Raw genomic sequence first — 14296 nt, forward strand, 5'->3', positions numbered from 1 at the left:
TTTATTAGAATATTTAATAAAATATTTATAAAAATCATCTTAAAATATGTGAGTGATCTGCACCGTGCAAAAGATCACCTTGTATTCTACAAATACACCAGAAGTTTTCAAAGTACACCCAACATTTTATGATGAGTGGAGAGAATTGTATAAAGGACAAGACTTGCTTATAGATTACTTAACGTAGTAATAAATTTTATGTTCTTACCCAAATATTCAAATTTGAGTGAAAATATCGATGGGGTTTAAAGGTTATGACTGAAAAAATGACAAATAATGTTGCAAACGAGAAAATGAAATTCTGATATACTTGGGGATGCTTCTTTTTTCGTCGTTAAAGGGACAAGTTAAACTTCAAACAAACTCTAGCACTTTGGCTCTAACTTTACTGGTTAGGTTCTAAATTATTTATTTAAAATTAAATTTTGCATAAGTATAGTTTGTGCATTCAATTTTGCGATATTTTGAAAAACATCTTCACCTTACGTTTACTTTTAAAAATTCCCAACTTTCATTATATTATAAAAATACCTCGAAAACAAAATTTTGGCCACGAAAGGATAAGTCACCTCGCTCGGATACCCGTCGTGAACTTTATGTAGACTTTTTTGTGTACTTAAGTATCAAAGTGCTGTTACTGCTGTATTTATATCCCGAACTTTGGTGCATTTTTGAAAAACATAGTATTTAACTTATTTTATTTTAAATTAAGTTCAAAATGTTGAAAAAAAAAAAGTAATTATGGCCCAATTGGGCTGAACTTTATCAAACCTTGTCTCCCCGGCCTACGAAAAACATTATACTGGACCTATTTAGCTCTCTACCTTTATAATGTCATATTACATTGACCCAAAATGATTGGGCCAATTTCGGGCCAACAGCTACTTGTCCAAAAGACTTGTAAGCCTAATAAAATTTGTATCCACGTACAAGACCTATTTACTTTTAATATAAAATGCAATTAGTTTCCCTATTCAGGGAAGAAGCACTACAAAAAAAGTTCATATTAGTGACACTAGTGGAACTTTTTTTTTTGTAGTGAGAAGAAAAAGGTTTTCATATAATATATAAGTAGAAACATTAAATTGCCAAAAATGACATTTTGTATCAACAATATCAATATCTTTAACCTACATATTGAAAGTGAATTTTCTGGTCAAGTGGCTTATTGTTTTGGACAATCGGCTGAAGGGAAACATTGGTGGTTGCTATTTTATGGCTTGCATGTTTCCCTAAATTGATCATCCAAAAGAACAAGTCATTTTTGATCGAAAAATTTACTTTTGATATCAAAAAATTTTAAATGTATTATAATTAAACAATTTTTAAAATTCGAGATATAAAAAAAATAAGTTGAAGTTAAGGCTATAAACAGAAATTTACTGAAATTTCAGATGGTAAACTACTCTCTCCATTCACAAAAAATGTTTTAGAGTTATGTGGCTGTATAGTTTGGCTATATAGTTAATTAGGGACTCTTATGCAATTCCCCAACAAGTGGCGCCGTCTGTGGGAAGAGGAAGATCGACGCACACCAACTGTTTGAGATTTGAATCGAAGAAGATCTGAACCGGAGGAGAGGTGGTTGAAGTCTGCTGAGGAACTGGAATTCTGATCTGTTGCAATAGGGAAGGAGAAAAGAGTTTCATCAGTGTGCAGGGACTGCACGAATTTGATTGGATCTAAATCAATGGCTACTACCAAATTTGACACAGAAAAGTTTACAGGGAAGAATGACTTCTCCTTATGGAGAATGACGATGAAAGCCATCCTCATTCAACAAGGGCTTGATGATGCCTTAAAACCAGGAAAAGTGGTGAAAGAGGCTGAAGAAAAGGCAAAGTATGAGGAGATGCTACGAAAAGCTCATAGCACTATTATTCTCTGTCTAGGGGATAGAGTGCTCCGAGAAGTTTCAAGGGAAGAATCTGCTGCAGGGGTATGGGCCAAGCTTGAAAGCCTCTACCTGACTAAGTCTCTTGTGAATCGCTTGTACATGAAAAGAAGGCTATATGCCTACAAGATTTCTGAAGAGAAAAGTATCCTGGATCAGTTAGATGATTTCAATAAGGCCATAGATGATTTGGCAGACATTGAAGTTGAGTTAGAAGATGAGGATAAGGCAATTCTATTACTGAATGCCTTGCCCAAATATTATGATAATATGAAAGAGGCTATGCTCTATGGAAGGGAAAAATCTATTTCTCTTGAAGAAGTTGTAAGTGCTCTGAAGTCAAAGGAACTGCATAGAATCTCTGATACCAGACAAGAGACTCAGAGTGAGAGCTTGAATATAAAAGGAAAGTTTAGCAAGGGCAAGCAGAAGAAGCCATGGAAAGATAATAAGAAGTCCAGTCAAGGAAAGCCAAAAGAAGAAGAAGAAAATGAGTCAAGAAAGTGTCACTATTGCAAGAAACCTGGACACCTCAAGAAGGATTGCTACAGCTGGAAGAGAAAGCAGGCTCAAAAGGGGTCAACTGATGCTGCTGATATTGCAGAACAATTCCAAGAAGCTGAAGCCCTGAATATAACCCCTTCCACTAAGCAAATGAGTGGATTCTTGACACTGGTTGCTCATTTCATATGTGCCCTAACAAATCTTGATTTTCTGAATTGCAGGTTAAAGATCTTGGATCAGTAATCCTAGGAAATGATCAAATCTGTGTTGTGAAAGGAATTGGTTCTATCAGGTTAAAACTTCATGACAACTCAATAAGACTCTTAACAGAAGTCAGGTATATTCCTAGTCTTAAAAGTAACTTGATATCTTTAGGGTCATTACAGTTGAAAGGTTATGAGTTTAGATCTGTTGAAAACTATCTTCACATTGTTAAAGGAACCAATGTTATAATGAAAGGCATTAGAAAGCAAACTCTATATCATCTTCTTGCAACTACTATAGTTGGTGAATCTGAAAACATATCACTATCTGAAACTGAACTATGGCATTCTAGGCTAGCTCATGTTAGTGAGAAGGGTCTTAATGAACTTAGGAAACAAGGAATCATTAGCCTATCTCATGAAATCAAGCTTGATAACTGTGAAGCATATGTTCTTAGCAAGAGTAAAAAGCTTTCTTATCCCGTTGGTAAACATACATCTACTATGCCATTACAATATGTTCACTGTGATTTGTGGGGACCATCCAAGACCACTACTGTAGGTGGAGGGTCCTATTTCGTGTCTTTGATTGATGATTTTTCAAGAAAAGTATGGGTGTATATTTTGAAACATAAATCTGATGCTTTTAATAAGTTTGTTGAGTGGTGCAGTGAAGTGGAAAATGAGAAAGGGTGCAAACTTAAATGCCTAAGAACTGATAATGGGCTGGAGTTTACATCTGACAAATTCCAAGAATACTGCAAAGAGAAGGGTATAAAGAGACATAAGTATGTTCCAGGTAATCCTCAACAAATTAAATGGTATAGTAGAAAGGATGAATAGAACTCTATTAGAGAGAGCTAGGTGCATGTTGTCTAGTTCAGGCTTACCTGCCAGGTTTTGGGGGGAAGCAACTGCTACTTCTGCTTATTTGATTAATCGATGCCCATCTGCAGCTATAGATTTTAAAACACTTGAAGAAAAGTGGAATGGTAGACCTGCTGATTATACTAATCTTAGGATTTTCGGTTGTCTAGCATATATGCATATTAGATAGGACAAGCTTGAACCTAGGGCTCTGAAGTGTGTCATGTTAGGTTATCCCTCAAGTGTGAAAGGGTACAAGCTGTGGTGTATAGAACCTGGTAAGGGAAAAATCTTTGTGAGCAGAGATGTAGTCTTTAAGAAGGCTGTTATGCCTTTAAAATCTGATACTAGTAACACTAATATAAATTCTGAAGTGGAAGTAGAGTCTGGAATAAATAGTGATGAAACTACTTATGATGGTCAGATTACACCCAGAATATCTAATGTTCCTGTTAAGAAAGAAGAAGTAGAAACTAGTACAGATGACTCTGAGAATTTGAGTGAATATCAGTTAGCTAGAGATAGAACTAGAAGAGTTACAAGACCTCCAGCTAGGTATTCTGAAGCTGATCAAGTTAGTTTTGCTTTTCTATAGCTGAAGATATTAGCTATAAAGAACCTAGAACCTATAAGGAAGCCATTAGTTGTAGTGAGAGAAAGTTCTGGATTAAGGCTATGGAGGAAGAGATAGAATCACTCATGAAGAATAGAACCTGGACATTAGTCAAGAGACCTAGAAATCAGAAATGTGTAAGCTGTAAATGGCTTTACAAAAAGAAGGTAGAGGTTCTGGGAGATTCTGAATCTGTTAGGTCCAAGGCTAGCTAGGCTTGTATCTAGGGGATTTACTCAAAGAGAAGGGGTATATTTTAATGAGATTTTCTCTCCTGTAGTCAAACACTGTTCTATAAGAATTATTCTTGCACTCACTACACAACTGAACCTAGAACTGCAACAGATGGATGTAAAGACTGCCTTCTTAAATGGTGAACTCGAGGAGACTATATATATGAGTCAGCCTGAGGGGTTTGAGGTAGTTGGAGTTGAAAATATGGTGTGTCTGTTGAAAAAATCCTTGTATGGATTGAAGCAAAGTCCTAGACAATGGAATAAACATTTTGATGAGTTTATATTGAGTATAGGCTTTGTTAGATCTCTGCATGATAGGTGTGTATACCAGAAAGAAGTCAGTAATTCCGAGAGAGTGTATTTGCTCCTATATGTAGATGATATGCTTATAGCTGGAAAATCTAGTGCAGAGATTGACAAAGTTAAACAAGCATTAAGTTCTGAATTTGATATGAAGGATTTAGGATGTGCTAGAAGAATTCTTGGTATGGATATTAAAAAAGATAGAAATCTGAGGAGACTGTGGCTTGTTCAAACTGACTATGTTAAGAAGGTTTTAGCTAAGTTTAATATGAATGAAGCTAAAGGTGTTAGTACTCCTATAGCTCAACATATTAAGTTGTCTAGTGATCAATGTCCTAAAACTGATGAAGAAATCAAGGAGATGTGTAAAATTCCCTATGCTAATGTAGTAGGGAGTATTATGTATGCCATGTTGTGCACCAGACCTGATTTAGCTCATGTGGTTAGTGTAATCAGTAGGTTTATGGCTAATCTTGGTAAATGCCATTGGAATGCTCTTAAGAGTGTGTTGAAATGCCTTAAAACTACTGCTGAGTTAGGGATTATGTTTCAAGGTGGAGCTTACAAAAATGAACATATTTTACTTGGCTATACTGACTCTGATTATGCAGGAAGTATTGATACAAGAAAATCCCAATCTGGTTTTGTATTTACACTCTATGGTGCAGCTATCAGTTGGAAATCTACCTTGCAGTCTGTGGTGGCACTCTCCACAACCGAGGCAGAGTACATTGCTATCACAGAGGCTATAAAGGAGGGAATCTGGTTACGAGGCATGTTACAAGAATTGGGAGTTAAGCAAGATTCTGTCACAATTATGTGTGACAGTCAAAGTGCAATCCATCTCACCAAGCATCAGGTTTTCCATGAGAGAACCAAGCACATCGATGTCAGGTTACATTTTATTCGAGACATACTAGAGAAAGGAACGATAAAGATGCAGAAGATATCTACTGAGGATAATGCCTCGGACATGCTTGCTAAAGCTTTACCTACAGGGAAGTTCAAGAAGTGTTGCTCTTTGATCAGTTTGAGCTCTCATAGGGAGAGCTGTGTGGATTCTCAGTAAGTTGATTGATGTTGATGAGAGATAAGGTTTTTTACTACTGTACAGCCAAGGTGGAGATTTGTAGAGTTATGTGGCTGTATAGTTTGGCTATATAGTTAATTAGGGACTCTTATGCAATTCCCCAACAAATGTAGTATGGTTTGGATGTATTAAATTATTTGGAATATAATAAGGTTTAAAATATAAAGGATAATTTTTGAAAAGTAAAATATTAGGGGTGTGTTTGCTTTAAGGAGGGATAAACTACATTTACCACCTTATACTTCGTTTGCTTTGATATAAAAAAAAATTCGAGCAAGTTGTGTAATGTTTCGGGTAGCCCCTTATCCCTTGGGAAATTGATAATTTTATACTTAAGAGAGGGTGATATAATTTTATATCACCTTATAAGGAGTAGATAAATATATTATCATTCAAACCAAATAAGATATAACAAATGTAGTCTCCACTTTAAGTGATAAATTTATACCTTATAATATTATCCGTTCATTTAAAGGAATAAAAAGCAAACACACTCTAGTAGTATAATTTTGTGAATGGACGGAAATAGCAATGAGATTACAATTTTCGTGGATACTATTTAACCCTATTTCGTATCATGCATTTTTTTCGAATAAGACGTAACTTTGTTACAAAATGGAGCAATAATCATAATTGCACTCGCATATAGGGAGTGGCGGCGGCGGCCACTGCAGCACGCAGGGCGGCGGCGGCGGCGTCTGTGGCGGCTTCTCAGCCTTCACTTCTTCAATGCTTAAAATATCAGCAAAACAAAATTTCTTCCTAAGAGCTTTGACCAAACACACAGAATCAACTCCTTCTCCCATCACTTCAAGCATATCAATTTCTTTTCCGATATTCACTGAGATCACTCCTGCATAAATGGTCAATCACAAATATATATGGATTTACTTCCTCGAAAGAATTAATTCTATGTTTTTAGTTTTCAAATTATATATATACCTTCTTCGGCCACAACAATCTTCAAGGCCTTTGACTTAGCCTTATCATTATGCATTGGCAATTTGATCACAATCTTTCGCTATTAAGTAATATAAAGATTAGAATAATTCTAAAAAAAAAACTAAAAAATATAAAGATTAGAATAATGTATACATAAATTTGCAATGTATCATGAAAAATAATACGGGAACTAGCTAGTCGCATGATGTCTTGAAAAAATTATACCTTCATTTCTTGCTTCTTTCAATCCCTTAGCTTAATTTGCAGAAATGTGATTTGAGAATTAACCCAAATTTATATTTGAAGGAATTGGAAACTTAGAGTACTTTTCACGTTTTTAAGGGACAAAACCGGCATAACTGCACCAAACTGTAGGCCTACAACCCATGGTCGTATTAGAAGACAAAGATATTTTATTACCGATGAAAATAACAAACAAAGGAGATTTTCGACATGAAATGAGCGATGTAAGCTTTGAGGGTCGATTCTAGATCTCTTATCTTATCGTAGTACCGTAAACCTTTTCATATGTATTAGCATAAAGAACGTATGTTGTACGCATAATCAATAATATTTTAATTGATAAAAGCAATAAATATAAATATAATATTTATTATATTAAAATTTTTAATTAGTAATTTGGACTATTTGATACTATAGTAAAACATCTCTAAGATAATACTCAAATATTAAATCAATAAACTCTATAAGCTAGCTAGTAATTTTTTTTGTCCCGACTTAAAGCAGTTTAAAAAATTATCAATTTTAATAAAATAATATTTTTTTAGATAATCTCTTTATAAATATATAGGCCTATGAAACAAAATTTTCAATGCCTAAAGTTGAAAATGCATGGATCGTCGTCATAAATGTTAATGCTATATAAGAGAATGAATCCTGAGCAATAAAAATTCTAAATCTAACGGATAAGATAATTTCTATTTTGTTTCCCTTTTTTTTTTTGACCGAAAAGGTCATACTAGTTAATTAATTGATATAAGATCCTTCCGTCAATACGACCAAACACGTATGAATTCGCTGTGTAAATATATAGTCCCGAAACATTAGGCCTAATCCAAATAACTTAACCAAACTTGGAATATTATTAGGCAGATGGTGCTCTGGGCAAAGTTAAGTTTAAAACAGTACGCACGAAAAAGTGTGGAGATCTCCCACTTCATATAGTGTGGTTGATGCGAGCGGTTGTAGTATGTCTCTGGCATACCTATGACTATTTGGGTATGTTATTCGGTAATGCGTTATGGGTATACTCGCACAACACAAGTTTTGCTGCGGGGAATCTATCAAGGCAGATGGAAGAAAGTAGACCACTTCCACCCAATACGAAGGACGTGGATGAGGGTTGGGTGAGCTTATTGTGTTCGTGATACCGTAACAGTGGAGGCACATCTCACTGATCAAACGGCCCATAACCAATTATATGAAGGCACATCGAATATCCTTAAACCTATGAGCGATGAATTTGCCTAAACTTAATGAGATTATGCCCAGACCAGGTTTTCTTTATTTGTGAAGTTTTTCTTTGTTTTATTTCAGTTTCTTGTTTTTAGGCAAAATATTTAGTTTCCAGCACTCTGCCCAAAGTGATTGATTGTGACCGTGACAAGAGAGAAGAATACATCAACTTCTTTTGTGATCGACCATGTATTTACCGCTAACGAAACCTAGTTGTAGACATAAACAACTATAAATTTATTTGTGTGCAATCAACGACAAGCTCCACCACTTATCATATCTTGCAATAGTAGACGGATGTTAGCAAGAAAAATTTCGAATATTTTATTTAGTTGTTCGTAATATTTTTATGCTTATTCAATATGTTTTATGTTAAATATTTTTATAATTCTCAATCAAATATATGGTTATTTTCATTGGAACCATATATACTGGTTTATTCATATCAAATCATAAGCTTATTCAAAAATTAAAAAATTCAAACAATTTTATATTGAATGCTTATTCATGCATTACCAACAACTTATTCAACCATATATACTGATTTATTCATATCAATTTTCATTCTCATAATATATGAGTATGACCATTTTCATAGGAAGCATGTGTATATATATATATATATATATATATATATATATATATATAGGAATTGGTTCAATTGAGATTATATATATATTGAGATTTTGAGATAAATGAACATATAAGTACATTTTGATGAACTTGTCAATTAATTTTTATGAACGCGCGTTGGTCTGGGGTTCAATCCCTACAAGTGGTGTGTTTTTTTAATAAAATTAAATAGATTCATATGTTCATCGGTTATATTAGTTACGTTCAAAAAATTTATTGATATGTTCAGTTATCTCAAAATCTCAAAATATTTAAAATCTCAATAGAAGCTAACTATATATATATATATATATATATATATATATATATATAAGGTTAGGTTATAGTGAGATACTATTTTTCGTGAGAAATGATAATACCAAATAAATAAGTATAAATTCATAAATAAACTGCTTATAATGCATAAATAACGTATTCAGATAATATAGTGAAATTTTCGTAGTCTGCAGAATTCGAACCTAGGTTTGAATGGTTATTCGTGCATTATATTCATAGATTTTACTAACTTATTTATATCTATTGTCATTTTCACGAAAAAAAATATGTTCTCATTTGATTCTTTTTATATATATTGAACGCAAAATCGTATAATTGTATATTCTCAAAAAAAATCATGTCATTGTTGATTGAAAAACAGCTCTAGTTAGACGATTGTTCAATAAACTAAATAACAAGATATTCTCAACCAGGCGCAGTGAATAAAACCCTGCGAAATCATTTTCGTGTTTTTCCTTTTCAGTCCCCTTGGGATGGCCTAGTGGTTGGGGTGATTGTCTGTTGTCCAAGAGGTCACAGGTTCGAGTACTCTCGGCCACAATAATCACTAGGTGAGGTGTGTGTGTGGTTTGTATTATTTATAATGTAATTTCATAAAATAAAAAAAAAAGATATTCAATCAAATTTTTGCTTACCATTACATGTTTTCTACTAATAAGACATTAAGAATTATAACAAAGAATACTTCTATATGTCACAGTCTGTAGCTACATCACGTTACTTTGGAATGTTACAAAACATTGTATTGGACAAAAACAAATGAAAAAAAATTCCACAATATATATCCTAAATTACGTGATCAACGGGGCAAATAAATGATGCGGGTCGTCGTCAACCTAAGTTGTCAAACTTCTATTTTTAATAAGGTTAATTGCCTATAAATACATAAATTATACCCAAATTTTGGTTTTAAATCAAATCTATTTTTTTGATCAAAAAATATATAAATTTTTATTTTTTTGGAATTTGACATGACCCTAAAAGTTCGTTGGCCAATAACTTGATTGACTGAATTCTAATGGCTAATTTGAAGGTACAGTTGGAAAGTTATTGACGTTGTATCTCTAATGATACTTATATTATTGGATTTTGGTAACCGGAAGTGGTCGAAAAAAATAAAAAATATAGAGTTTCATGACCTTGACTTTCATGCCATTTTTTTTACCACTTTCGGTTATCAAAACCCAACAATATAAGTATCATTAGAAAGATAACATTAAGAGCTTTATACGGTATCTTCGGATTGTCCATCAGAATTCAGACAATCAATTTATTAGCCGACGAACTTTCGGCTCCGGTCAAATTCCAAAAACATAAAAGTTTATGTATTTTTTGACCAAAAAAATAAATTTGATCAAAAACCAAAATTTGAGTATAGTTCGTGTATTTATAGGCAATTAACCATTTTAATAATATGCTCATGCTCTTTTGTGCGATGTATTACGATTATTATCGAAATTGAACAATATTTTAAGTATATATACATATAAATAATCCATTGAAAATGCTATCATTCACGAAATTAAAAATTAATATGAATAAGTCAGTATATACGATTGCATAAATTATTTGTAATGCACGAATAACCATTTAAATTTGAGTTCAAATCCTAAATGGGGCGAAAATTTCACCAATTGACTAAATTATGACTATTTATGCATTAGGAACTGATTATTCAATCATATATATTGGCTTGGCTTATTCGTTATTCTCATTTCGAATCCAACTGAGAATATATGTTGTTCGTTCGTTACTTTATTCATAGATTTCATTAACTTGTTTGTTAATCTCATTTCACACGATTAATTTTGAATGAATATATGTCATAAGATCTGCATATCTGACATTTCAGATTCATTCTCATTTTTCACTATAGATAGCATTCTTATTGAATCATTTCTGTATATATAAATGATCAATAAGAATGCTATTTGAGATGAGAAATGAGAATTATTTGGTAACGTCGGATATGAAAATCATATGTCTCATATTCATTCAAATTAATCGTGTAGATTAGCAAATAAGTCAATAAAATTACAAATAAATTAATACTCCCTCCGTCCCCAAAATAAGTTCCTCTTTGGGGACGGCACGGGTTTTAAGAAAAAATGATAAAGTGTATTGATAGTGGAAAAAAAATATGTTATAATTAGTATTGGGAGTGGTGAAAAGGTGAAAAAATGTTATAATTAGTATTGGGAGTGGTGAAAAAGTGAAAAATAAGAATAAATAAAGTATTATTAGTGGTGGGGTAGTTGTCCAAAAATGGAAAGAAAGAAAGATGAACTTATTTGGAGGACGTCCCAAAAAAAAAAGATGAACTTATTTCAGGGACGGAGTGAGTATAATTTATGAATAATCGTATTCACTTAACATGGAACATAATTAATGCACAAGTGATGCTTGAGTCTTGTCAACGATTATTTCTCCGTACGATTGAATTCAAATATATGATGAACATATTTGATTGCATGGCATCTATTTTGAAATATCAAATTAGGGCCTTAATCAATTTCATGTGTGGGGATTCACATGTAGTACTCCCTTCGTCCCGCTTCAAATGATTAAAAAAAATTGGGCACAGAGATTAAGAAATGTGTGATAAAGGTGTAAAGTGGTGGTGGGACAATCCAAAAAAGTAGTGTTAAATGTCTAATTTTATTTTTAAATTTGGGTAGTGTCATTTGAAGTGGGACAACCCAAAATAGAAATTGAGTCATTTGAAGTGGGACGGAGGGAATATTATTCAATTCATAGTTATCCTATTCACCTACACAAAATTCATTGAACTCCAATGTCCTTCTTTATCATATTTAGGTAATTAATGCAAAAGTGATATTTGGGTCTTCGTCATACAACTATTTTCTCGGAGGGTCGAATTGAAACATATATGCATAATTCTCATTACAATCATTTCCTATACACACATACATAAAGGGTTTTAAGTAAAACAACTAAATAAAATAAAAATGGATCGGTCATTCGATTATCAAGATCTACGATAAATGAATCATCTTGTTAAATAAATACACCACTTAGGTTCGAATTTTATAGGGAGCAAAAAATTTATTTTTTTCGAATGCATTAATTTTAGCAACCAATGTATTAATTTTTGCAGCAGATGCATTAATATAATAGTTCTCATGTTCTCACAAAAAATGTAATTCTAACTAGAATCGTATATACACACACACACACACACAATATAATGGTTCTCATGTTCTCATGCATGTATATATATATACATACACACACACACACATACACACACACACACACACATATATATATATATATATATATATATATATATATATATATATATATATATATGGGAAGGCAAGGGTATAAACACTTCTTAACATATAAAATACAAAGTAGCTAAAATGTATGATTCTATGATTCACAACATCCAACATCTCTCCATTGACGGGGAGCTTGCCAGCGATCAAGCTCGTATGGCAGATCATATTGTGGATTTTTACCATATGCTTTTTTGGTTGGTTCTGATCCGTCCCCGGACTGTTCTTGGATCTCTAATTACATTCCATCATTGGTCACTTCTGCTCAATCTTCTTTGCTCACGCTTTGTCCTTCTCCGAATGAGATTACAACTACGTTTTTTTTCTATGGACCGCAATAGTGCGCCTGGCCCGGATGGCTTTAATGGGACGTTCTTTTATACAGCTTGGGACATTATAGCTATGGACGTCATTAAAACTATTCAGCGATTCTTCACTCATGGTTATTTGCCTAACGGTCTCAATGTTAACTTCTTCAGCTTACTTCCCAAAAAGGCGGATGCGATCACATCACTGATTTTCGCCTGATTGTGTTGGGTAATTTTCTTTTTAAAGCCATTGCTATGTTGCTCGCGGTTCGTCTCAATTTTATTGCATCCTCCGTGGTGTCTCCTAATCAGTTCGGCTTCATCGCGGGTAAGTCCATCCATGAATGCATTCTTCTCGCCTCTGAGTGTGTCAATTGCATGGACCGTTCCCTTCGTGGTAACAACCTTGCTCTCAAAGTTGACATTAAGAAAGCCTTTGACACCATACGCTGGGATTTCATTGATTCGGTCCTTAAGGCTTTCGGATTCCCGTTGGTTTTCTGCAATTGGATTCAAGTTATCTTTGCTTCTGCCAGGATCTCTATTCATTTCAACGGTTCCCTTCACGGTTATTTTCAGTGTAGTAAAAGGGTTCGGCAGAGAGATCCTCTCTCCCCTATTCTCTTTGGCTTGGCTGAGGAGGTGCTTAGCAGATTTTTTTCTTGACGTGGCTAATATGGGTTTCATCACTAATATGAAGTTATCTAAATATTTTCGTTTCCCCACCCATCTTCTCTATGCAGATGACATTCTAATGTTCTATCAAGCTATTAAGAGGAATTGCATCATGATCAACTCTACTCTTAGTATTAATGCCATGGTCTCCGGTCAATATTGCAACAAAGACAAATTTACCATCTACTTTGGCCGAGGTGTTCCTACTCATCTTAAGCACCGGTGTCAGTGCTATCTCAGCTTTTCCACCGGTTCCGTCCTTTTCATATACCTGGGCGTTCCTATTTTCTCGGATCACTTGATAGCTAATATTCGTGATAAGATTTTGGCCAATTTCCCTCCTTGGCAAGGTTCTCAACTTTCGATGGCCGACCGTTTGTGTCTTTTGTCCTCTGTAATCCATAGTGCAGCTATTCATAGCATGCTGATTTATGAATGGCATGTCAAGCTCCTTTATGATTTGGATCGCGCTTGCCGCACTTTCATTTGGACGGGTAGCACCATGCGCAAACCGTTCGCTCGGTCTTCTAGCCTAAGGTTTGTGCTCCAAAATAGCAAGGGGGTATTGGGGTTCATTCCTTTACTGATTTAATGCCAGTTTTATGTTCCGTCTGGGTTAGCAGATAATGAAATCTAACTCTTTGGGTTTCACGCTCTTCAGGAAGAAATATCTTACTTCTTCCTTTGATTTTGTCTCCAAATGGGCATCGTCTTCCATTTGGGTGGGGATTCGTAATACTGTCCAGACCTTAGTTCATGATTCTTTCTGCTCTATTTGCAAAGGTGACACGATCTGCTTCTCGCGGGATAATTGGCTTGGATATCGTCTTATGGATAAGCTTCAGATTCCCGCCTTCATGCAACCTTATCTTTCTCAAAAGGTTTCGAATTATTATTTTCTGATTGCTTTTCCCGACGTGGCCTTTGACATTATATCTCTCCTCATCTCCGATGACGTCGATGATCACTCGTGG

General features: G+C 34.1%; 1 protein-coding gene across 1 annotated transcript; it reads right to left on the reverse strand.

The window, feature by feature from the left end:
* Positions 1-6209: 6209 nt before the first annotated feature.
* LOC131010129 (heavy metal-associated isoprenylated plant protein 47-like) lies at positions 6210-7036 on the reverse strand. The gene is made up of 3 exons (XM_057937540.1): positions 6878-7036; positions 6653-6731; positions 6210-6563 (listed from the first exon to the last, which is right to left on the reverse strand). Exons 1-3 carry the CDS (start codon positions 6881-6883, stop codon positions 6319-6321), a joined length of 330 nt encoding a protein of 109 aa, XP_057793523.1. The 5' UTR covers positions 6884-7036; the 3' UTR covers positions 6210-6318.
* Between the last annotated feature and the right edge of the window lie 7260 nt (positions 7037-14296).

The sequence above is a fragment of the Salvia miltiorrhiza genome, chromosome 2 (assembly GCF_028751815.1).
Source record: "Salvia miltiorrhiza cultivar Shanhuang (shh) chromosome 2, IMPLAD_Smil_shh, whole genome shotgun sequence".
NCBI classification, from domain to species: Eukaryota; Viridiplantae; Streptophyta; class Magnoliopsida; order Lamiales; family Lamiaceae; genus Salvia; species Salvia miltiorrhiza.